The 25,146-nt window shown below is 41.4% G+C and overlaps 1 protein-coding gene across 5 annotated transcripts in view; it reads right to left on the reverse strand.

Annotated features, from left to right (window-relative positions):
• Nucleotides 1-466: 466 nt before the first annotated feature.
• The window catches only part of LOC139174663 (opioid-binding protein/cell adhesion molecule homolog), a 532,821-nt gene continuing 508,141 nt past the window's right edge, over nucleotides 467-25,146 (reverse strand). For 3 of the 5 annotated variants that reach the window (XM_070765161.1, XM_070765160.1, XM_070765158.1), the window contains 3 exons: nucleotides 24,888-25,039; nucleotides 23,168-23,194; nucleotides 1,470-3,546 (listed from right to left, as the gene is read on the reverse strand). In XM_070765161.1, coding sequence (XP_070621262.1) covers nucleotides 3,446-3,546; nucleotides 23,168-23,194; nucleotides 24,888-25,039 — 280 coding nt within the window. In that variant the 3' untranslated portion in view covers nucleotides 1,470-3,445. Of the gene's footprint in view, nucleotides 3,547-23,167; nucleotides 23,195-24,887; nucleotides 25,040-25,146 lie in introns of all 5 variants that reach the window. The other 2 variants (XM_070765162.1, XM_070765159.1) reach the window with 1 other exon arrangement.

Consider the following 25,146-nt stretch of genomic DNA (forward strand, 5'->3'; position numbering starts at 1 on the left):
CATGGTATGCTTGTTGGTATGATTGGTCTCTTAAATTGGGGTTTTTTAGATTACTTTTTAATATTAGATTTGTTACATTGCTTTCTTTATTGTTGTTAGCCACCCCGAGTCTTTGGAGAGGGGCGGCATACAAATCTAAATAAACTAAACTAAACTAAACTAGTGTTTGTCTCTCAGTGTATATGCATGGACACAGTATTTCTCTAAAAGCTCTTTTTAAATCGGCCCAAAATCCACTTCTGCAGTCAGGATCAGATAAAGTCCGTATGCATCTTTTTTTTTCTCCAAATTCTCGAAGGCCGAGAGAAAAGCTATCATCCTTCTCAGCATTTACAGGTATCTAAACTGCCTATTTTTAACTCTGGGGCGAAGAACGGAGTCTTTGGCCAAATATAGGTCAGCAATTTCTGCAGGGACAAAAAAAAACCCACACCTCTTTTGCATTAAATAGACTTTTGGGCAGAGATTAAATCAGACTTCAGAAAGCTTTATGGCACTGAGGCTCTTCATAACAACATGATCACATGAAAACAACACAGCATCTTATGACACTTTAAGGACAAATTATGGCATAAGCTTTCAAAGGCTATTTCAGTATACAAATAGCTTCAGGGGTGAATAGGGAAAGTTGTGCTATATCACGGGCATCCTATATGGGCGAGGAAGTATTGACCGACATGGACAAGAGAATGACATCATTGTTGTCCAGCTTTTTATATTTCCCTTTCTGTCCCCACCTCAATCCCAGGTCTGATGACTTTCTTTCCTTGAAATCTGAAGAAAGGTGCCACTATGGGGAGTAAAATAAGTTATGGGGTGAAAACATCTGTACATTCGATTATAATGCAGTTGGGGTGTCTCTGTTTTCATCCCTCATCTAAAAACCAGGCCCTGGCCTTTCCCCCGTGTTTTAAATATGAATATACCACCCAAATATTTTAGTCTTGTATAAGTAAACGTCAGCATCGTTGAGCCGTGTTGTACACGAAGCGATAAGTTAAACACTTAGAACCAGGACATCGCTTTACTCATCCAGGTGGACCCATTGAGGATTTGAACCAGTCAACTTGGTGTTGCCAAGACACAACTGAGAGCAGCTCAGTACAGGGGCTGCCGTACGTCCTTACTGCTTTTCAGGCTGTGGCTGAAGAAGACAGTCTTGGAACCATCCACCTAAAGAGAACATCCCCCAAGGGAAAGATGTAACTATGAATTATTTTCCCCATCTTGGTTTCCAGCTAAGAAATAACCTTTACCTACCACACCAAAGAAAGGGCACAAACTAGACATTTGGGAACCTGGTTCCCCTCCGTTGGGTCATCTTTGTGTAGATGACTTCACTCATCCCAGCTGTCCGACCTTGATTTGAATGAGTTCCTACCAGCGTTCTTCTTAGCACTTTACAGATTAGAACTACCTATATTGGTTGATATTTCTTTCTAACAATGGTCTGTAATGTTAGTAGTAGGTTTTTTTTTGTCTTTAAAAAAAATCTTGTTTATTCCAGACATCCACAAATATCCCAACACCGATACAAACAAAAACAGCATTTTCTTCTTCTTCTTCTTTCCTTGTAGGAAGCCAAATCCTTTCCTACAACGTTTAGGATTGTGTGTTTGTGTGTGTGTGCAGACAGAAGCAATTTGAACCTTGGATCATCCAGAAAAAAAGGAGCCAGGGGACAATTTTCAGGAGCTATCCGTGGTGCTTTTACAAAACAAGGACCTGAAACAATTCCTTAGCTGCTCTGCAGGGCTAGTGAAGAAACCGAAGAGACACAAAAACCACAAAATCAAATGGATCTCTTCCTTCTTCGCTGCGTCCCATCTTTGATGTGTTGCTCTTCTTCTGTTTCTTCGGTGTTAATTAAATGCTGAGAACTTAAGTTGCTGTGCAAAACCCTTCTGTTCCAGAGAGGTTTCCAAAGAAAATGTACAACTAATGTCGGAAGAAACTAGTAAAGTAATTGGCCTCCAACAGTTTCCGAGGATGGATTTGTAAGATAGCAAACACAAATGTTGTTCTGGGGAGGCTTGGCCAGGGTTGGGGTGGAGAGGCCATCCCATGACTGTTTTCTGGTCTCTTTGAAAGTCTATGTGCAGTAGAAAATTGGGGGGGGGGGGCATTGGAAAGGATGGCAAATATTTCCCCACTAAATTCAGCACTTTTCAGTTGAATTATTTTAAGGCAATGCTTGACAATGGAAATGGTTCACAGGGATGATGTGGGCAAGGATGAAAAAGGTTTGGAATCCATGGAGTGACACAATTGCCGATACCCACGTGCTCCAAAATATTATTCCATTGTTTCTGCCCATTCTTTGCTTTTTTAAAAAAAAAATTATACTGTGCCTTTTCTTCATTTATATTATTCATTTTGATCCTTTGCGGACCATCCGCGTGGCTTCCCTCTGCGGTCAAGAAGGGCCCAAAGACTGCAGCGGAATGTTTAAAACTAACGATGGGTTGAATAATGAGGAATTAAGAATTTGTCTAGTGAACGGCAGGGCTGGGTGGAGGTGGATCAGGCTGATAGATGTTGGGAGAATGGATGGGGAATTGAAGAGGGACAATTTGGATTAGGGGTAAAAAAAAAATAAGCTCGTCAGATAATTACATTGATGAATTGATTAATATGGCAAATGAATGACTGGGAAGGCAGATGGATGGATAATTGGACGGATGAACGGATGGCTGGGCAGAACGATGGTCTGTTGAGGCTGATAAATGGGATGTGCTTGACTTGCGATTCCGTTACTCCGGGTTTTTTTTTTAGTAGTGGAGAGAGGAGAACTTCTGACTCTCCCATCCGTTGACAAACACATAGTCTGCTTCTTAAAGTGCAACATGGTCCCCCACCATCACTTCCATCCTGGGTGGGGTGGGCCTTGTAAAAATGGCCTTTGCAGAAGGGCAGCAAAGGCTTTCAAGGAACCAGGCGACAATTCAGAACATGAGTGGACGCTTTGAAGCATGAACAGATATGTACAGTGTTAGGGGAGGAGCAGTTCCATTGGTCAAGGAGACACCCAAGGAAGTGGATGCTTCGTTGACTCGCTTGACGGACAGTTGTCTCTTTGGACAAGAGCATCTCTTCCTCCAGGGGGCATTTGGGCAGGTAGAAGCACTCGGTCATAGGAAGGAGAAGTCGAGATGTTTTCCGCAGGGCGTTGGAGGAGGATGGAATGGTCCAGGAAGGATGTGTGAAAACTGATTCGGCTTCGGGAAATATTTGCGATGAACTGATCCAAAAGAAGGGTGGACGGCTTGGTATCGGAATGCCCCTCCCCCCCTTTGTCCTCCCAGCAATAGAATCAAGCTGTAGACTGGTTTCCTGTTTGGTTTTTTGTTTTTTTTCAGGTTCTTCCCCCAGCGGTGTGGATGTTTAAAAGTCTGTGGCGCGGGGGAAACCAGGCAGCATTTTGCAAGGATCCTCGGTCTTCTTATCAAAACTTGAGCAGGAAATAAACGAAGAGAGTGCCCGATAGCCAGATGCAGGCCATCGCTCTGGAAGCTGCATTGTTGCCATCGTGTACTGCTCCTGGGCCTGGATTGGATGAGAGAAATAAACAACGGGGCGGGGGAGAAACAAGGAAAGAAGGAAGGAAGGAAGGGAGGGAGGGAGAGAAGGAAGGAGGGAAGGAAGGAAGGAGGAAAGGAGGGAGAGAAGGAAGGAGGGACGTAGGGAGAGAGAGAAGGATGGGAGGAGGGAGGGAGAAAGAGAAGGAAGGAAGAAAGGAAGGAAGGAAGGAAGGAAGAGAGGAAGGAGGGAGGGAGGGAAGAAAGAAAAGAGGAAGGGAGGGAAGGGAGGGAAGGGAGGGAAGGGAGGGAAGGGAGGAAGGAGGGATGGAGAGAAGGAAGGGAGGGAGGGAGAGAAGGAAGGAGGGAAGGAAGGAAGGAGGAAAGGAGGGAGAGAAGGAAGGGGGAAGGAAGGGAGAGAGAGAAGGAAGGAAGGAGGGAGGGAGGGAAGGAAGGAAGGAAGAAAGAAAAAAGGAAGGGATGGAGAGAAGGAAGGAAGGAGGGAGGGGGGAGGGAGAGAAGGAAGGAAGGAAGGACAGACAGACAATGATCATTAGCAAAATGAGATTCTCTCTTCCTCCCTTACAAATATCAAAGAACATTCTGAGAAGCACTTGAGAGCCTAAGACAAATTCAGATCGAATTCAGCCTTTGGCACAGAAATAACTTATGCATTCCTCCCTTAAGGGGAACCCTAACATCTTCTTTAAATTACTCTGCTTCTTTTTTGTAATTTTTCTCCACCTTCGCAAAATAAATTCACATGCGGATGCCCTCCAATATTACAGCAAAACATATGTAAATACATATTTTTAATCCATCCATTTATAACAATCAGAGCCTTAAATACAGGGTATATAAACACTCATCAAAAGGCTACCTCCACTAATATATATCTCATCTGAGTTTTCCACTATCAGGTTACAACAATTAAAACTTCCTCCATTAATTGTCATAACTTATCTTTCCCAAATTGTTTTTCTCTCTCTCATGATTTCCCCTTTTTAGGCCTACTGCTTTCACTCCTTCTTTGATCATTTCCTCAATCTCTATTATATCTTTAACCACACATTTTATCATAATCCCAAACTGACATAATGGTTAACAGTGGATATTATCTATATAATATGAAACCATTGTGTTATATTAAACAAATACGTTTTTCCACACCCATGCAAGAAATACTGTATCTTTTGGAGTATAAGACACACTCCCCCCCACACTAAAAGAGGATGAAAATTTGGGTGCGTCTTATACACCAAATACAGCCCACCTGCCAAAAGTCGGGCATACGGAGGTGGCAGTTGGCTATGGCATTCCTTGCAGCACGAAACAGCTGATTATCGGGAGGCCAATCCAACCGACAATTAACTACTTGTGCTAATCAGGCTGTACTGAAACTGAAACTGGCTGTTTTCTGTTTGCTGCAAGGAGGCAAATTCCTGGGAGGCAGAGATTTTTTTTTCCAGCTTGTGCTAAAAGGCTGTGCTGAAAGTGAAACAGGCTATTTTCTGTTTGCTACAAGGAGGCAAATTGCTGAGAGGCAGAGGCAGATATTTTTCCTTGTTTTCCTGCCCCCCAAAAGGTAGGTGTGTCTTATAGTCTGGAGTGTCTGAAAAATACACTAGGGCAAAGATCCAGAGTGTTTTACAGGTTGAAAAGGACCATGTCATTTGAGCATAAACTGGCCACGTTTTCTTTGAGGAGACTCCCAGATTTAATATTAGGCACTTCCAGCCAAGCAGATAACAGGAACTCTTGAGGGCGTGGAAGGTAAAAGAATGAAATATGGGAGAGATGGATTAATATTCTCATTTATTAATCAAATCAACATTCTTGGCAACTCACAAGTGTCTCGTCCAAGCTTTCATTTATTATCATCTTTTCTTTGATCAAACTGGGTCAGCTTCCTAAGATGTACTGCAGGCATATCTTGCCTTCAAGATTTCTCTAGCTTTATTTCCTTTGTGAAATGTTATATTGCTTTGGTAAGAAATGTCTCAATTCATAGCAAATTAATACAGAGTCAATGGTACTTTTTTTTTTTTCATGAAGGCAAGATTTCATCTGTTGTTTGAGACTATCAATTTAATATAATAACAGAGTTGGAAGGGACCTTGTAGGTCTTCTAGTCCAACCCCCTGCTTAGTTAGGAAACCCTACACCACTTCAGACAAATGGGTATCCAACATCTTCTTTAAAAAGTTCCAGCTTGTGGGGCCAGTGCGATTTTGCTTCTGCACCTGTGGAGATAGCAAAATCGCACACGAACAAAATTGAACGGGTCCAAAGATGGGCTACAAGAATGGTGGAAGGTCTTAAGCATAAAACGTATCAGGAAAGACTTCATGAACTCAATCTGTATAGTCTGGAGGACAGAAGGAAAAGGGGGGACATGATCGAAATATTTAAATATGTTAAAGGGTTAAATAAGGTCCAGGAGGGAAGTGTTTTTAATAGGAAAGTGAACACAAGAACAAGGGGACACAATCTGAAGTTAGTTGGGGGAAAGATCAAAAGCAACATGAGAAAATATTATTTTACTGAAAGAGTAGTAGATCCTTGGAACAAACTTCCAGCAGACGTGGTAGATAAATCCACAGTAACTGAATTTAAACATGCCTGGGATAAACATATATCCATCCTAAGATAAAATACAGAAAATAGTATAAGGGCAGACTAGATGGACTATGAGGTCTTTTTCTGCCATCAGACTTCTATGTTTCTATGTTTTGATGAGGTTTTTTTGCTTCTAGGCATGCCGAAACATGGGCGCAACTGTGGCTCCATGCGCGATTTTGCTATTTGCAAAGGTGCTGGCCCCGCAAGCACTCACAAGCCACAGCGGTGAGCCCAATTTAGCGTTCCGGCTGGAGCCCACCACTGCACCCTCTCTCCCTCCCTCCCGAGTCTTCAGAGAGGGACGGCATACAAATCTAATAAATCTTAATCTTAATCTCTCTCTCTCTCACACACACACACACACAAAGTGCACAACCAATTTGGTTACTGAGCACTATGCCAGAATTTGAACGCTACTCACCAGAGCCTACAAAACTTTTGCCAGACCCATCCTTGAATACAGTTCATCTGTCTGGAACCCATACCACATCTCGGACATCAACACCCTTGAAAATGTCCAAAGATACTTCACCAGAAGAGCCCTTCACTCCTCCACTCGAAACAGAATACCCTATGAAAGCAGACTATCAATCCTAGGTCTAGAAAGCTTAGAACTACATTGCCTAAAACACGATCTTAGTATTGCCCACAAGATCATATGCTGCAACGTCCTACCTGTCAATGAATACTTCAGCTTCAATCGCAACAACACAAGAGCACGCAACAGATTCAAACTTAATATTAACCGCTCCAAACTTGACTGTAAAAAAATATGACTTCAGCAACCGAGTTGTCGAAGCGTAGAACTCATTACCTGACTCAGTAGTGTCAACCCCTACCCCCCAAAATTTTTCCCTTAGACTATCCACGATTGACCTCTCCAGGTTCCTTAGAGGTCAGTAAGGGGCGTGCATAAGTGCACCAGTGTGCCTTCTGTCCCCTGTCCAATTGTCTCTCCTTATCTCTTTTATCTTTTCTTCCTTTCTCATATGTTCACCTATACTTTGATATCTTTTCTTCTATTCTTTTATTTACTTATATTATTACATATCTTTCTCTTCAATGTGTATGATGTATTGGACAAAATAAATAAAAATAAATAAATAAATAAAATAAAGTGGCTGGGATGAAGGAAAAGGAGCCACACCAGTCACCACATGAGCTAATTTGATTACAATTTCAGTCAGATTTAATTTGATGCTCAAAATGATCATTGACGATGTTCGCAAAGAGTGCAACAGTGAGCAAACTAAAGGCAGGAAGCCCAGGTTGCACACCTCCTACTTTAACTCAAACAATGCAGGCCGGCTCCAAAATCCAGCTGTGTTTTCACCAACCATATTTTCAATTAATTTAAAGGCTCAGTTCTCATGTCACAGGAAATCTCTGTCAGTGGTGTTCCTTTTTATTTTTTTTAATACCTGTTAACTGTGGGGAGAGGACCTGCGACAGAGTGTCTCATTGCTATGCATAGAGGCAATGCTAAATCCTACGAGCAAAAGTGCAGGACATTGATTTAATTAAAAATGTAAACATGTTTATTAATATCCTGGTCCCCTCTCTCCGAGCATTTGATATAAACCAGAGGGCGAATCTACCGCCTGCGTCGGAAAGCAACTATCCCAATGGTAACAGCTGCAGCACCAACAGCCATAACAATCACAGTAAACGATATATCAGCAGCAACGCATTAAAGCATCAAAAACCCATGCGAAAGAAAACCCACAGAAAGAAGAACTCTGAAGACAGAGTGATAGATCTCCATAAAGAAAATTTATTTATTTTATTTATTAATCAGATTTGTATGCCGCCCCTCTCCGCAGACTCGGGGCGGCTCACAGCAATAATAATACAATGTAAACAAATCTAATATTTAAGTTAATTTAAAACCCCAATTTAGAAACCAATCATACATACTACGGTAGCATACCAGGCATAAATTTTATAAGCCTAGGGGGAGGGAAAGTATCAATTCCCCCATGCCTGATGACACAGATGGGTTTTAAGGAGCTTACGAAAGGCTAGGAGGGTGGGGGCAACTCTGATATCTGGGGGGAGTTGGTTCCAAAGGGTCAGGGCCACCACAGAGAAGGCTCTTCCCCTGGGTCCCGCCAAATGACATTGTTTAGTTGACTGGACCCGGAGAAGGCCAACTCTGTGGGACCTAACTGGTCACTGGGATTCATGCGGCAGAAGGCGGTCCCGGAGATATTCTGGTCCGGTGCCATGAAGGGCTTTATAGGTCATAACCAACACTTTGAATTGTGACCGGAAACTGATCGGCAACAAATGTGGTTTCCACCACTGGAAATATCCCATGCTTGTCTAATTTAAAATGATGGCTAAAAAAAATATTTATTTTATTTCTTTATCTTTATTTACTTTTGTTTTGTCAAGTAGGTATTGGTGATATGCAAAGATATAAAACATGTTTATATATACTGCTCAAAAAAATAAAGGGAACACTCAAATAACACATCCTAGATCTGAATGAATGAAATATTCCCATTGAATACTTTGTTCTGTACAAAGTTGCATGTGTGCACAACAGCCTGTGAAATTGATTGTTAATCGGTGTTGCTTCCTAAGGGGACAGTTTGATTTATTTGGAGTTATTTTGTGTTGCTTAAGTGTTCCCTTTATTTTTTTTTGAGCAGTGTACATGATATTAGTAAGAAGGAAACACTAGGGCAGGGGACGGAAGGCATTCTGGTGCACTTATGGACGCCCCTTACTGACCTCTTAGGAATCAGGAGAGGTCAACAGTGGATAGTCTAAGGGTAAAGTTTTAGGGGTTAGAGTCTGGTAGTGAGTTCCATGCATTAACTACTCAGTTACTAAAGTTGTTTTTCCTGCAGTCAAATTTGGAGTGGTTTACTTTAAGTTTGTATCTGTTGTGTGTTCATGTGTTGTTGTGGTTGAAACTGAAGTAGAAAGGACGTTGTAGCAGATGATTTTATGGGCTAGGTCGTGTTTAAGGTAACGTAGTTCTAAGCTTTCTAAACCTAGGATTGTAAGTCTAGTTGCGTAGGGTATTCTGTTTCGAGTGGAGGAGTGGAGGGCTCTTCTAGTAAAGTATTTCTGGACATTTTCTAGAGTGTTTATGTCCAAAATGCGGTGTGGGTTCCAGACAGATGATCTGTATTCAAGGATTGGTCTGGCAAAAGGTTTGTATGCTCTTGTTAGTAGTGTGAGATTACCAGAACAGAAGCTACATAGGATTAGGTTAATTCTGAAACTCTGCAGCTGTTCTTAAGGTCCAGACTAGTTTTTATAGGGAAAGATGGCAGTTCTGTGTTAGCAAATACTTCAAAAGAAAAGGATTTAGGTGTCGTGATTTCTGACAGTCTCAAAATGGGTGAACAGTGCAGTCAGGCGGTAGGGAAAGCAAGTAGGATGCTTGGCTGCATAGCTAGAGGTATAACAAGCAGGAAGAGGGAGATTATGATCCCACTATATAGAATGCTGGTGAGACCACATTTGGAATACTGTGTTCAGTTCTGGAGACCTCACCTACAAAAAGATATTGACAAAATTGAACGGGTCCAAAGACGGGCTACAAGAATGGTGGAAGGTCTTAAGCATAAAACGTATCAGGAAAGACTTCATGAACTCAATCTGTATAGTCTGGAGGACAGAAGGGAAAAGGGGGACATGATCGAAACATTTAAATATATCAAAGGGTTAAATAAGGTCCAGGAGGGAAGTGTTTTTAATAGGAAAGTGAACACAAGAACAAGGGGACACAATCTGAAGTTAGTTGGGGAAAGATCAAAAGCAACATGAGAAAATATTATTTTACTGAAAGAGTAGTAGATCCTTGGAACAAACTTCCAGCAGACGTGGTAGATAAATCCACAGTAACTGAATTTAAACATGCCTGGGATAAACATATATCCATCCTAAGATAAAATACAGAAAATAGTATAAGGGCAGACTAGATGGACCATGAGGTCTTTTTCTGCCGTCAGACTTCTATGTTTCTATGTTTCTAAGATATTTCCTTGATTTTATGTTGTTTCTAACACCCTCTTCCCCCCATCAAAAATAGGCAGAAGAGAAGAAAATAAGACCAAAACCACATTTCTTTCCCCTATCTCTAAAGATGCTTTTAAAAGTTTTAGCAGAGCATTGAAACATTCCGTGCAGGTTCTCAGCCGAATTCAGCTGCAAAGCCCCAAGGCTATTTCCCCTTTTCCCCCAAATCCCACTGCAACTGTTAGCAACCAAAGAGCCTGTTTGATTCATTAATTTACAATTTTATAGCAACACTGATTGACTGGAATCCTAGAATAGAACACATCTGTGCCGCCACCTCCCACCTGGAAACCTTTTTGCACTAACTGCTCTTAAATGTTTTATACTCTTATCGTTTTTTGCTCCATGGTGAGGGCAACGACCCACCTCCTTTCAACCATCCCTTGCCTTTTTCCCCTCTCATTCTGACATGTGGAACCGGCTGCTTTCAGATGTGGTTTAACAAGCTGAGCGGCACTAGTCTAGTGAAAAATTAATAAGGAACCCTGCACATGGGCCGATTGGGAAGAAAGAAAAGGAGAGAGAGAGAGAAGGAGAGAGAGAGAGAGAAAGGAAGGAAGGAAGGAAGAGTGAGAGAAAAGAGCAAGAGAGAAGGGGAGAAGGGCAAAGAAAGAGGAGAAAGAGAGAAAAAGGGAAAGAATGAAAAAAGAAAGAAAGAGAAAGAAAGAAAGAAAGAGGAAGAAAGAATAAGAGAGGAAGAGAAGGAAAGAAAGAAAGGGAGAGAGGAAGGAAAGACAGAATGAAGGATGGCGGAAGGAAGGAAAGAAAGAAAGAAAGAAAGAAAGAAAGACAGCGAACAAGAGAGCAAGAGAGCAAGAGAGCAAGAAAGAGAAAAAGATGGAGAGAGGAAAATAAAGACACAGAGAGAGAGAGAATGAAAGAAAGAAGGAAGATGGAAAGAAGGAAGGAAATAAATAAAGAAAGAGAAAGAAAGAAAGAACGAAAGAAAGGAAGGAAGAAAGGAAGAAAGATAGGAAGAGTGAGAGAAAAGAGCAAGAGAGAAGGGGAGAAGGGCAAAGAAAGAGGAGAAAGAGAGAAAAAGGGAAGAACGAAAAAAGAAAGAAAGAGAAAAAAAGAAAGAGGAAGAAAGAATAAGAGAGGAAGAGAAGGAAAGAAAGAAAGGGAGAGAGGAAGGAAAGACGGAATGAAGGAAGGAGGGAGGAAGAAAGGAAAGAAAGAAAGAAAGAAAGACAGCGAACAAGAGAGCAAGAGAGCAAGAAAGAGAAAAAGATGGAGAGAGGAAAATAAAGACAAAGAGAGAGAGAGAAAGAAAGAATGAAAGAAGGAAGGAAGAAGAAAAGAAGGAAGGAAAGAAAGAAAAAGAAAGAACAAAAGAAAGAAAGAAAGAAGGAAAGAAAGAAAGAAAGAAAGAAAGAAAGAAAGAAAGAAAGAAAGAAAGAGCTTACAGTGGTGGCATATAAGTCCAATAAATAAGTAAACAAATAAATAAAATCACTTCCCTATATCAAGAACCTTGTCACGGGCATTCTGTCACCACCCCAGGTTTCTACACCTGCCATTTGGTTTCTGCTTCACTTCTCTTTCCTAAGTGAGTAAGGTTTCATTGCTCTGTTAAATGTCATTTTGTTATTTTCATCTCATTGCTCTAAACTGTTAAGGAAAAATAAAATAAAAAATAAAAATTCAAGAGAAATCTCATTGAAGGCACCCAACAGTTGACGCGGGCACTTCTCTCTGGGCTATTCACAATGTATATCTTTTGTTATCTCAAAAAAGCCGGAGTGCACATTAGGCCCGGATTGTAGCTTTTATACGTTTTAGTTCATTCGTTGTGCATTTTATTCGTTGACACTTGTTATTATTGTTCAACTTCTTTTTTAACCTTTTATGCTAATGGTAGCATTATACTCCAGCGTGCACGGCTGCAATATCCTCCCCCAGTGGCTATTAGAGAGGGAGCAGAAGGCTGCAAAGATGCCAACACCGTTTTTATTCTCCACTTGCGAAAGGAAGAACTTTTTCCCCCTTTAATTGAAGAGCTCAGAAATGTTATACAGTGATACCTCGTCTTACAAACGCCTCGTCATACAAACATTTCGAGATACAAACCCGGGGTTTAAGATTTTTTGGCCTCTTCTTACAAGCTATTTTCATCTTACAAACCCACCGCTGCCACTGGGATGCCCCGCCTCCCGACTTCCGTTGCCAGCGAAGCACCCGTTTTTGCACTGCTGGGAATCCCCTGAGGCTCCTCTCCATGGGAAACACCACCTCCGGATTTCCGTGTTTTTGTGATGCTGCAGGGGAATCCCAGCAGTGCAAAAATGGGAACTTCGCTGGCAACGGAAGTCCGGAGGTGGGGTTTCCCAGCGAGGGGAGCCTCAGTGAAATCGCAGCATCGCAAAAACACAGAAGTCCGGAGGTGGGGTTTCCCATGGAGGGGAGCCTCAGTGAAATCGCAGCATCGCAAAAACACAGAAGTCCGGAGGTGGGGTTTCCCATGGAGGGGAGCCTCAGGGGAATCCCAGCAGTGCAGAAACGGGCGCTTCGGCTGGCAAAAGGGGTGAATTTTGGGCTTGCACGCATTAATGGCTTTTCCATTGATTCCTATGGGAAACATTGTTTCGTCTTACAAACTTTTCACCTTAAGAACCTTGTCCCGGAACCAATTAAGTTTGGAAGACAAGGTATCACTGTATTAGTTCTTATTTTTCAGATGTGGCGAACTTATTTATTAATTAATTGGACTTTTATGCCGCCCCTCTCCGAAGACTCTGGGAAACTAGAAAGGGTCAACTTGCCACGGGACAATTTAACAAATACAAAAGTTGATTTTGATAGAACTGTGGCCGATAATAAGAAGAAAGGTTTGTCATTACTGCCCTATACTATTGCCGCGCGAATCCCAGCAGCCGATAAGGTCCCACAGAGTTGGCCTTCTCCGGGTCCCGTCGACTAAACAATGTCGTCTGGCGGGCCCCAGGGGAAGAGCCTTCTCTGTGGCGGCCCCAGCCCTCTGGAATCAACTCCCGCCAGAGATCAGAACTGCCCCCACCCTCCTTGTCTTTTGTAAATTGCTTAAGACCCACCTATATCGCCAGGCATGGGGGAATTCAGACATCTCCCCCAGGATTATATAGTTTTATGTATGGTGTGCTTGTGTCGTATGGTTTTTAAATTATGGGTTTTCAGATGCTTTCTTTCTTAGATTTGTTACATTGTCACATTGTTATTATTGTTGTGAGCTGCCCCAAGTCTGTGGAGAGGGGCGGCATACAAATCTAATAAATTATTATTATTATTATTATTATTATTATTATTATTATTATTATTATTACTATTACTATTATTTCAGACAAATGGTTCTCCAATCTCTTCTTCTTTGGGGCCTGGAGGAGGAGGAGGAGGAGAAGAGGAAGAGGAAGAGGAAGAAGAAGAAGAGGAAGAGGAAGAGGAAGAGGAAGAGGAAGAGGAAGAAGATTAATAATAATTTATTAGACTTGTATGCCATCCCACTCTGGAGACTAGAGGCGGCTCACAACAACAATAAAACAATGTAAGTACAAATCTAATAATTAGAACTATGGCTAAAACCCATTATCTTAAACAACAAGCAATAGTACACAATCAACAATCAATATTGATCTCCATTCGTTGCACACGGCTAAGGATCAGCAAAGATCGCAAGTATCAACCTTTGCCAGACCCATCCTTGAATACAGTTCTTCTGTCTGGAACCCATACCACATCTCGGACATCAACACCCTTGAAAACGTCCAAAAATATTTCACCAGAAGAGCCCTTCACTCCTCTACTCGAAACAGAATATCCTACGAAAATAGACTAACAATCCTGGGTCTAGAAAGCTTAGAACTACGACGCCTAAAACACGACTTGAGTATTGCCCACAAGATCATATGCTGCAACGCCCTGCCTGTCAATGACTACTTCAGCTTCAACTGCAACAACACAAGAGCACGCAACAGATTCAAACTTAATATTAACCGCTACAAACTTGACTGTAAAAAATATGACTTTAACAATTGAATTGTCGAAGCGTGGAACTCATTACCGGACTCAATAGTGTCAACCCCTAACCCCCAATATTTATCCCTTAGACTCTCCACAATTGACCTCTCCAGGTTCCTAAGAGGTCAGTAAGGGGCATACATAAATGCACCAGTGTGCCTTTCGTCCCCTGTCCAATTGTCTTTCCTTTATCCCATATATCATATATATTTTCTTCCTTTCATATATCTTCTCCTCTATTTTATATCTTTTCTTTATATATATTACGTCATGTCTATTCTCCTCTATATGTATTGTGTATTTGGACAAAATAAACAAATACATAAATAAAATAAATAAGTCTTGCTCATCGCTTACTCATAGCAACAGAACCAGGTGAAACCACAGAGAAGGGCAAAGGACATTTTGCAAGGTGAAGGGAAAGGAAAGGAAAGGAAAGGAGAGGGTTGGGGGGAAAAAACAAGGATCCTGAATGCATAATTATACCTAGGATGAAATCTGAGATGCTCCGCCATAATCTGAGCTTAGAAGGAAACATGTTACCAGCTTCCCAACCTCATTAATTTTAAGACAAAAGGATAACAACTCTTGTAACGGTAAAAAAAATAAATAATAATAATGGCAAGAGGAAATATAATTAGCACACGGGTTCTTTGAGTAAGCAGAGAGCTACGAAACCCATTTCTACAATGGAAAACCGGCTTAACCAAATTGTCTCATTGCAAACAGAACTTTTATTTCGCTTAATTACAACAGGCTGCACCATTGTTTTCCTAAGCATTTACCAGGCAATCTTTTGTAGAGCAATTCAAATGAGCTCTGTTGTTCGGGGAGGCCCGAGGATTGGGCAAGGGTGTGTGTGCCCGCAAAGGCAGAGCCCTCTATTAAAAATCAAATATTTTATTTGGTACTTGGAAAATAAAAGGATTGTTAATGTACGTTTGGTGCGGGAATCAGAAGCTTTTTCAATTATTTGTTCTTTAAAAAAAAATTAGGAGGGGGAGCAAAACCAATTCGACTCTGAATCCATAGATGGAAGCGAGTTGCAAAAGGAGGCAGGGATTTAAAAATAAACAGATTTTAAAAAACTTTGTACATCTGCTGACATTAGGAAATGTTGAATTGGCTGTGTCAGACCTCAGAAAGCTGCAACTAATAACCAGATGCCAATGATTTCCCTTTTATTCAGCATGAGGGTGTATAGAATACTCATGAGGAATGAAATGTGAAATTTCTGCATATATTTTTTTTTCTAATGTAGTCGCTTTTTTTTTTCTCCGATTGGGGAGAAATGTAGCAGAACCCACTGATGCTGCTGTCAGCCAAAATGAATGATAACCTCTTATTCTCTTCTCTTCTTCTCCTTCCCCACCCTTCACAAAAATGGAAAGGAGCAATAGCAACAGCACTGCAATCATAGTCCCCTCTAAGCTGAGCAGTGAGCAATCGCTCACTTAAAAATCATCATCAACTCAGAGTTTTCCAAACCTGCCCAGAAGCCGAGAGGGAAAGAGTGAGAGGGAAGGAGAGACAGAGGAAGAGAGGAAGAGAGAGAAACAGATAGAAAAAAGAGAGGAAGGAAAAGAGAAAGAAAAAGAATGGGAGTAAGGAAGAGAGAAAGAAAATCAAAATCTAGTTTGAAACTAGCTCAACTATTTAAGTGGCATTTTGATATTGATAGAGTTGCCCTATTATGAGCTCACTGTTATAGACACACAGTACAGTATTTTATTTTGAAATTATCTGAGGCAAAACAGGGTTTTTTATTTATTTCTTTGTTTGTTTGTTTGTTTATTTCTTTATTTATTATTTCTGTGCCGCCCAGTCCCAAAGGGACTGCCGCTCAGACACTATACTTTTCCGCCCACCCTCCAAAAAAAATTAGAGGGAACACTGACTGCAATAGTACTTAAATTTGCATTAATTAAGTACTTCACAGGTCCCCTCTAAGCGGTTTACAGAGTCAGCATATTCCCTTCAACAACCTGGATCCTCATTTTACCCACCTTGGAAGGATGGAAGGCTGAGTCAACTTTGAGCCTGGTGAGATTCGAACTGCCAAATTGTAAGCAGCTATCAGTCAGTCTACTACTATGTTGTTCAAACCTAGCCTACTCAGATGACTTATGGTTTATTGTAGGGTAAAGATCTCTATTTCGATTGGAAAAAATCCGATGACACCCAAGATGAGGGGGGGGGGAACCCCCACTATTCTTTTTTTTTTTTGCCCTTCACTGTCTTCTAATTGTCTAAAGTTGTATAGATAGACCAATCTGACAGCTGTACTGAATGCTATCAGTATGTTGTGTTGACCAAGCTGTGGGAGCAGAGATAGCAATAGCACTTAGACTTATATATCCAGTTCAGAGTGCTTTGCAGCCCTCCCTAAAGAGTTTACTGAGTCATCCTATTGCCTCCAACAATTTGGGTTCTCATGTTACCCACCTGGGAAGGATGGAAGGCTGAGTCAACCTTGAGTCACTCCTACCAGTCAGCAAAATTCGCTGCAATACTGCATTCTAACCACTACATCACCATGGTCTTTCCTCCCTCCCTCCCTTCCTTCCTTCTGTCCTCCCTCCCTCCCCCTCCCTCCCTCCCCCTCCCTCCATGCTTCCTTACTTCCTCCCTTCCTCCCACCCTCTCTCCCCCTCCCTCCCCCTCCCTCCCTCCTTGCTTCCTTACTTCCTCCCTTCCTCCCACCCTCTCTCCCCCTCCCTCCCCCTCCCTCCCTCCTTGCTTCCTTACTTCCTCCCTCCCTCCCCCTCCCTCCCTCCCCCTCCCTCCCTCCTTGCTTCCTTACTTCCTCCCTCCCCCTCCCTCCCCCTCCCTCCCTCCCCCTCCCTCCCTCCTTGCTTCCTTACTTCCTCCCTCCCTCTCTCCCCCTCCCTCCCTCCCTCCCCCTCCCTCCTTCCTTCCTCCCTCCCTCCCTCCCCCCCTCCCCCTCCCTCCCCCTCCCTCCCTCTTTGCTTCCTTACTTCCTCCCTCCCTCCTTGCTTCCTCCCTCCCTCCTTCCTCCCTCCCTCCCTCCCCCCTCCCCCCTTCCTTCATTCCTTCCTTCTTTAGCACTTAACAATAGCACTTAGACTTATATCTCACTTCATAGTGTTTTGCAGCCCTCTCTAAGCAGTATACAGAGTCAGCGTATTACCCTCAACAATCTTAAGGAGAAATGGAAAACAGAGAGAGAGAGAGAGAGAGAGAGAGAGAGAGAGAGAGAGAGAGAGAGAGAGAGAGAGAGAGAGAGAGACATAGAGGAAAAGATGGATGCTAAAATTATGGTGCATGACATTTTTGGGGTGCTTTCCATCATACCCAATGATAGACAGCGTCTGCCAAGTGGGGGATTTTTTTCCCTTTGGGTTGATTTATTTATTTGTATCCCACCTTTATTATTTTTACAAATAAGACAAAGGTGCAAACACCCCCCACATGTCATCTTCCTCCTATTTTCTCCACAACAACCTTGTGAGGTGGGTTGGGATGAAAGAAGTGATGGACCCAAAGTCAACCCATTGGCTTTCATTGTTAAGATGAGACTAGAACTCACAATCTCCTGGTGTTTGGCCCAAAGTGATCAGTTGGTTTTCCTGCCTAAGTTGGAACTTGCATTCATAGTTCCAACTTATTAACAATTCATGGTTTCCATCTCTAAGGTAGAACCAGAACTCACTGTCTCCTGGTGATTGGTCCAAAATCACACACCTGGTCTTCATGCCAAAAATTGAACTGGAACTCACTGTCTATACCAGTGTTTCCCAACCTTGGCAACTTGAAGATATTTGGACTTCAACTCCCAGAATTCCCCAGCCAGCCAATGCTGGGAAGTCCAAATATCTTCAAGTTGCCAAGGTTGGGAAACACTGGTCTCTACTGATGATTCTTTTGCAGGACTGATGTGACCTCAAAAGCCATTGGAGGTGAGCCTTTATCCTCCCTCATCTCCAGTAAGTTCCAATACTGGATCCAGTGATCCAGTATATGAACCTGGATTCTTCATACATGGTGTTTATCAAACCACGCTCCTACTCTATCTGGATGATAAAATCCATGTTCTCTGGAAGGATTATTGATGTGATTGTTGTAGCAACTGACCCATGGCATCACAATTTTTTGACAACCTCAAAGATTCAAACAAAAATGTAGTCCAGTTTCCACAAAGTAAAGAGGTTGCATTGTTAGACATGTCGAATTTCTGCCTTATTTCATGGTTTAGGGCACAAAATCTAGGGAAAGAGAACCCCCCCCCAACCCCCAACCCCCCCAAACATCAAAAGATGCACCCTCAGGTGTCTGATTATCCTAAAGAAACATAGAAACATAGAAGACTGATGGCAGAAAAAGACCTCATGGTCCATCTAGTCTGCCCTTATACTATTTCCTGTATTTTATCTTACAATGGATCTATGTTTATCCCAGGCATGTTTCAATTCAGTGACGGTGGATTTACCAACCACGTCTGCTGGAAGTTTGTTCCAAGGATCTACTACTCTTTCAGTAAAATAATATTTTCTCATGTTGCTTTTGATCTTTCCCCCAAGTAACTTCAGATTGTGTCCCCTTGTTCTTGTGTTCACTTTCCTATTAAAAACACTTCCCCCCTGAACCTTATTTAACCCTTTCACATATTTAAATGTTTCAATCATGTCCCCCCTTTTTCTTTTGTCCTCCAGACTATACAGACTGAGTTCATGAAGTCTTTCCTGATAATTAAAGAGATAAATAAAATTAAAGAGATAATTTTGTTCTCAACAAAATGGAAACTTTACGTACAAAGTAAAAGGAAAGAAAAAAATATGATTTTGAAGGCCTTATCAAAGTCTAATTGAACTTTAAAAAAAAAAAAAGGCTACCAATTTATTCTAGGTCGAATTCTTGAGATGTGATCTATTGACCACGCCAAGCAGGGAACAGAAGCCATCTGCAGAGTTCTATAGGAAGAGGAACTTTAAGGAAAATGAAAACAGATGGGCATTTGCATGCAAAAGGCCCTTCACTCAGTCCTTGGCATATGGAAGTAGACACGGCATTAAACTCGGCACGGCAAGCTTCAAAATAAGGAATATGTTGCGAGGCTTTAATAAAATTACATAACACGCCTGGCAGAATGTAAACAGTAGATTATTAGGAAAAAAATGCAATTCTTCTAATACACACACACACACATTTAAACAACCTTTCTTAGCAAGTTGTTGCTAGAAGTCATAAATAGCACTTGGATTAGGTTAGTCATAACTGCATTCCTTGGAAATTAATGGGATTCCATTCAACGTGGTGACATTTCCCATGAGTAACTTAGTTTGAGTTATAGAAATTAAACACTATCAATTTTGAAATGTAGCATTAAAAAGACAGCAACGGAACGGTATATTAATAAAACCTCAAAGAATTGATATTAATAGTATATTAAATAACATTTATTTTTTATATTTATGGGACGTTTCTCCCAGGATTTTTTAAAAAAAAGAATGTGGAAGGGAAGGAAACTGGCTGCATTTACACATATATTACTTACATTTAATGGGATTAGAATTCTCCCCCAAAATAATTTTCATAAATATTCTATGGTGAAATGGACAAAAAGATATGCCTCATGTGTTGGAGGACGGGAGGATAAAATATACCCTCTGGGTGAAAGCACACTCAATATTTTATTTATTTATTTTGATTTTTTTTTTATGCCGCCCTTCTCCTTAGACTCAGGGCGGCTTACAACATGTTAGCAACAGCACTTTTTTAACAGAGCTAGGCTATTGCCCCCACAATCCGGGTCCTCATTTTACCCACCTTGGAAGGATGGAAGGCTGAGTCAACCTTGAGCTGGTCATGAGATTTGAACCGCTGACCTTCAGATCTACAAGTCAGCTTCAGTGGCCTGCAATGCAGTACTCTACCTGCTGCACCACCCCGGCTCAATAGCAGCGACTGTGAGAAGTCTCGCAGTCTTGGTGGACAACCGACTAAATATGAGCCAGCAATGTGCAGCGGCAGCCAAAAAGGCCAATACAATCCTGAGTTGCATAAACAAAGGGATACAATCTAGGACTAGGGAGGTATTAATACCACTCTATAAAGTCTTAGTCAGAACCACACCTAGGGTCCTGCATTCAGTTTTGGCCACCACACTACAAAAAAGACATTGAACCTCTTGAGAAAGTGCAGAAGAGAGCAACCAGGATGATAAGGGGACTGGAAACTAAAACATACAAAGAGCGGTTGCAGGAACTGGGCATGGACAGTCTAGCAAAGAGAAGGACCAGGGGAGACATGATAGCAGTGTTCTGATACCTGAGGGGCTGCCACAGAAAGGAGGGGGTCAGGCTGTTTTCTAAACCACCAGAAGGCCAGGCTAGGAATAATGGATGGAAGCTGACCAAAGAGCGATTCAACCTGGATATAAGGTGGAACTTTCTGATGGGGAGAACAATCAACCAGTGGAAGAGCTTGCCTGCAGAGCTTGTGAGTGCTCCAACACTTGAGACTTTCAAAGGGAGATTGGACGGTCAATTGTCCGAAATAGTATAGAGTCTCCTGCTTGAGCAGGGGGTTGGACTAGATGACCAAAAGGTCCCTTCCAACTCTAGTAAAATAAATACAATGAATGGTTACAAGAACTGGGCATGTGTAGCCCAGAGGTCTTCAAACTTGGCAACTTTAAGACTTGTGGACTTCAATCCCCAGAATTCTGAAAGTGGAAGTTCACAAGTCTTAAAATTGCCATGTTTCAGGACCCCTGGCTAGCCTAATGAAGGAGAAAAATTATATATCATTCTTCCGATATTTGAGGGACTGCCATAGAAAAGAGAGGATTAAATCTATTCTTCAAAGCATCTGAATAAAGGAGGACAAGAAGCAATTTAGAACTAAGGAGAATTTTCCTGACAGTGAGAACAATTGACCAGTAGAACAACTTGCCTCCAGAAGTTGTGAGTGCTCCATCACTGAAGGTTTTTAAGAAGAGATTGGACAACCATCTGTCTGGAATGATATACAGAGTGGAGAATAACAGAGTTGGAAAGGACCTTAGAGGTCTTCTAGTCCAACCACTGCTTGAGCAGAAGACCTCTAAGGTCCTTTTCAACTCTGTTATTCTTCACTCTGTATAATATTTTGCTGACAATGCTCCAGTGATGCTAAATAGGTTTTTAAGGTTAGTTCATGTTTCTCACAGATGAAACCTTCCTATATTTAATGAGCAGAAAATACAACAGCCTCTCCCAGCCTGATAATTGCCTTTCCCTACCAACTTTTTTCCCCCTCTTCTTTAAAGTGAGATTTCCACTTTCTCTTTTTGTATTTCTTTTCAAAACTTCATTTTGTACTGTCTCTCTCACTCTGCTCCACTCTAAAGGTCCAGGAGAAAAACACAAGAACTCTGCAATGGGTTTTTTTCCAGTGAAATGAACATATGCAATGGCAACATGATGCTTTGTATAGGAACTCTTCATTGTCCATCTCTCCATCCTGTTCCTATATTTCCTGGTTATGTCAATCTTCAGCTTGTGTTGGCTGGATAGTTGACAGGAATGCTACACATTAAGGAGGGCATGTCTACTCTGATATTTTTGTGGTAATACCACTGATCATGACTAGAAGCTATTGAAAGTTGGCCTCCATGAATCAGCTGATATGGTGGACTTTCCCTAACACATTTTAAAAGAAGATTGCATCAACAAGACGTTTCTACTTATTGAGTAAAGTTTATAAAACAAGTTACTTTAAATCTTTTTAAACTCAAAAAATTCCCCATGCTGTGTTTGAAACCGTTCAAATCCTATTGGTAATCTTCCATTCCGGAAATGTCCTAAACTCAAAATGTCCCCACTTTTAAGTAACAATGTCCTCTCTTTCCTTGGAAACAGACATTCTTGGTGAAATTAAAAACAAACAAACAAACAAACCATAAGCCATTCGTGTAAATTGGGAGAGGCACATTCCAATCTCAAACTAAGGGCTTCAAGATTGGAAGGTCTTGATTTAAAATATGTTGCATGCCTGCAAGAAAGAGACCTTCCTTTTCATAGCAAAGGGGCCTCTTACTTTGAGAGGTTGCAAGCAGAGGTGAAATCCATTTTTCTTTTTACTACTGGTTCCGTGAGTGTGGCTTGGTAGGTGTGGTGTGGTTTGGTGGCATGGCAGGGGAAGAATACTGCAACATCTCCATACCCTCCCCACTCTTGGGGGAAGGATATGCAACATCCTCATTCCCTCCCCACTTTGAGGCCAGAAAGAGGTGGTATTTGCTGGTTCTCTGAACTACTCAAAATTTCCACTACTGGTTCTCTGATCTACTCAAAATTTCCACTACTGGTTCTCTGAACTACTCAACATTTCCACTACTGGTTCTCTGAACTACTTATAATTTCCACTACTGGTTCTCTGATCTACTCAAAATTTCCACTACTGGTTCTCTGATCTACTCAAAATTTCCACTAATGGTTCTCTTGTCTACTCAAAATTTCCACTAATGGTTCTCTGAACTACTCAAAATTTCCACTACTGGTTCTCTGAACTACTTAAAATTTCCACTACTGGTTCTCTGAACTACTCAAAATTTCCACTACTGGCTCTCTGAACTACTTAAAATTTCTACTACTGGCTCTCTGAACTACTCAAAATTTCCACTACTGGTTCTCTGAACTACTTATAATTTCCACTACTGGTTCTCTGATCTACTCAAAATTTCTACTACTGGTTCTCTGAACTACTTATAATTTCCACTACTGGTTTTCTGAACTACTCAAAATTTCCACTACTGGTTCTCTGATCTACTCAAAATTTCCACTACTGGTTCTCTGAACTACTTAAAATTTCCACTACTGGTTCTCTGAACTAATCAAAATTTCCACTACTGGTTCTCTGAACTACTCAAAATTTCCACTACTGGTTCTCTGAACTACTCAAAATTTCTGCTACTGGTTCCCCAGAACGTATCAGAACCTGCTGGATTCCACCCCTGGTTGTAAGCAAAGAAATGAATGAATCATGCTTGTACCAACCTGACATTGCTGGAAGCTCAGGTATTTCTAAAACAGAAGTCATGATGGAAACACAAGGAGGGGAGAAGGAGAGAAGGAATGGAAGAAACAAAGGATAAAGATGTAGTTTATATTTGCACACAGTTCAACGAACAGATGGCTTCTTAGATAAATGGCTTAGTTTATGAATGAAAAAGTATCCAACAATGACATTATGGATGCGATAGATATGACAGCATGCAACCCAATCACTGGAGTAGATGGTGGTCATCTAAAAACTGAGAGTGGCCACAAGACAACGCTGATTGTGTTAACTTTGAAAACTTGATGCTAGAAACTGTCTTCGGTGTTGTGATCTCAGCTGATATATTGATTTTTTTTTTTTGAAACTGCAGTATTTGGGATAGAATATCGGCTTTGTTGTCTCAGGTGCAAACTGTAAATCTGCTTGACTTGATTTTAAAATCTCATTTCCTATTTATGCAATACACTGAAATGTCCATGTTGAAATAAAGAGGTAAGATAAGCCTTCCTTCCTCAGAAATAATTATAGGAAACCTTAAACAAATAAACATTTTGGGCAAATGCATCTCCTTAAGTCTATAATCCTGGTTAAGTAGGTTTTTCATGTAGAATTACAGGGCCCATCAAGCCCCAAATCCTACCCTGAACTATCACCAGATTAAATGGGATTGTGACAACAGGAGCATTGTTGAAATAATAATTCACCATCAACTCCTGGAGTTTTTACTGGATCAACTTCAACACTCTTAAAGTTTGAGAAGATCATATCCTGAGCTTCCTTTTAAGTAACTGCAACCTTTAACATCTTATTGATGGATATATTTGTTTTGTCCAAGAATCTTTCTTTCTAGAGAAATTAGCTCTTGAGATACCAAATTATGCAAACTTTGTAAAATGGGATCTGCTGTTTCCCAGTCAACTTTAAAAGCCTAATTTTGAACCACCCTAGTCATCTCTCACCATATATTGTACATATCTTCACACACCCTGTAATGCGAATACACTCCGCAGTCTGCATTGGTTGCCGATAAGCTTCCGGTCACAATTCAAAGTGTTGGTTATGACCTATAAAGCCCTTCATGGCACCGGACCAGAATATCTCCGGGACCGCCTCCTGCCGCACGAATCCCAGCGACCAGTTAGATCCCACAGAGTTGGCCTTCTCCGGGTCCCGTCGACTAAACAATGTCATCTGGTGGGACCCAGGGGAAGAGCCTTTTCTGTGGTGGCTCCGACCCTCTGGAACCAGCTCCCCCCTGAGATTAGGATTTCCCCCACCCTCCTTGCCTTTCGTAAACTTCTAAAAACCCACCTCTGCCATCAGGCATGGGGGAATTGAAACATCCCCCCTCCTTGCCCATGTTGTTTTGGTGTATGATTGATTGTGTGCTTGTTTTTTATATATATTGGGGTTGCTTTTATGAATTTTTTAACTTAAAACTGTAATTAGATTGGTAAGTATTAGATTTGTCACTATGTACTGTTCTTGCCATTGTTGTGAGCCGCCCCGAATCTGCGGAGAGGGGCGGCATATAAATCTAATCTAATCTAATCTAATCTAATCTACTCATTAGTTTTTCTGCTTCTCTACAATATCAGAGTAGCTTGTATTTGTTCCTTTACTGCTAAATTTCCTCTCCACAATTTTACTCTTGTTTCACCTTCCATTAAAAACTGTTTAGGTGACCTTATGTATTCCATTGAATTGTATACCTACCATACAAAATTATACTGGCATTGGTATTCCCCAGTTTGTTGATGGCCACACAAGTATAATTGCCATAGTCCTTCTCTGAGACATTAAAGAAAGTTAGCGTGGACATCCGTCCTTTGTTTTCAATTTTCAAGCCATCCAGCCCATTAGCTAACCTGCGAGAAAGACAAAGCATGACCTTACATTAATATATAATAATCCAGAAGTGGAATTTGGTCACTTTCAAACTTATAGACTACAGTTAATTTAATTCTTACGCTTG

Source organism: Erythrolamprus reginae, chromosome 12, assembly GCF_031021105.1.
Source record: "Erythrolamprus reginae isolate rEryReg1 chromosome 12, rEryReg1.hap1, whole genome shotgun sequence".
Lineage (NCBI taxonomy): Eukaryota > Metazoa > Chordata > Lepidosauria > Squamata > Dipsadidae > Erythrolamprus > Erythrolamprus reginae.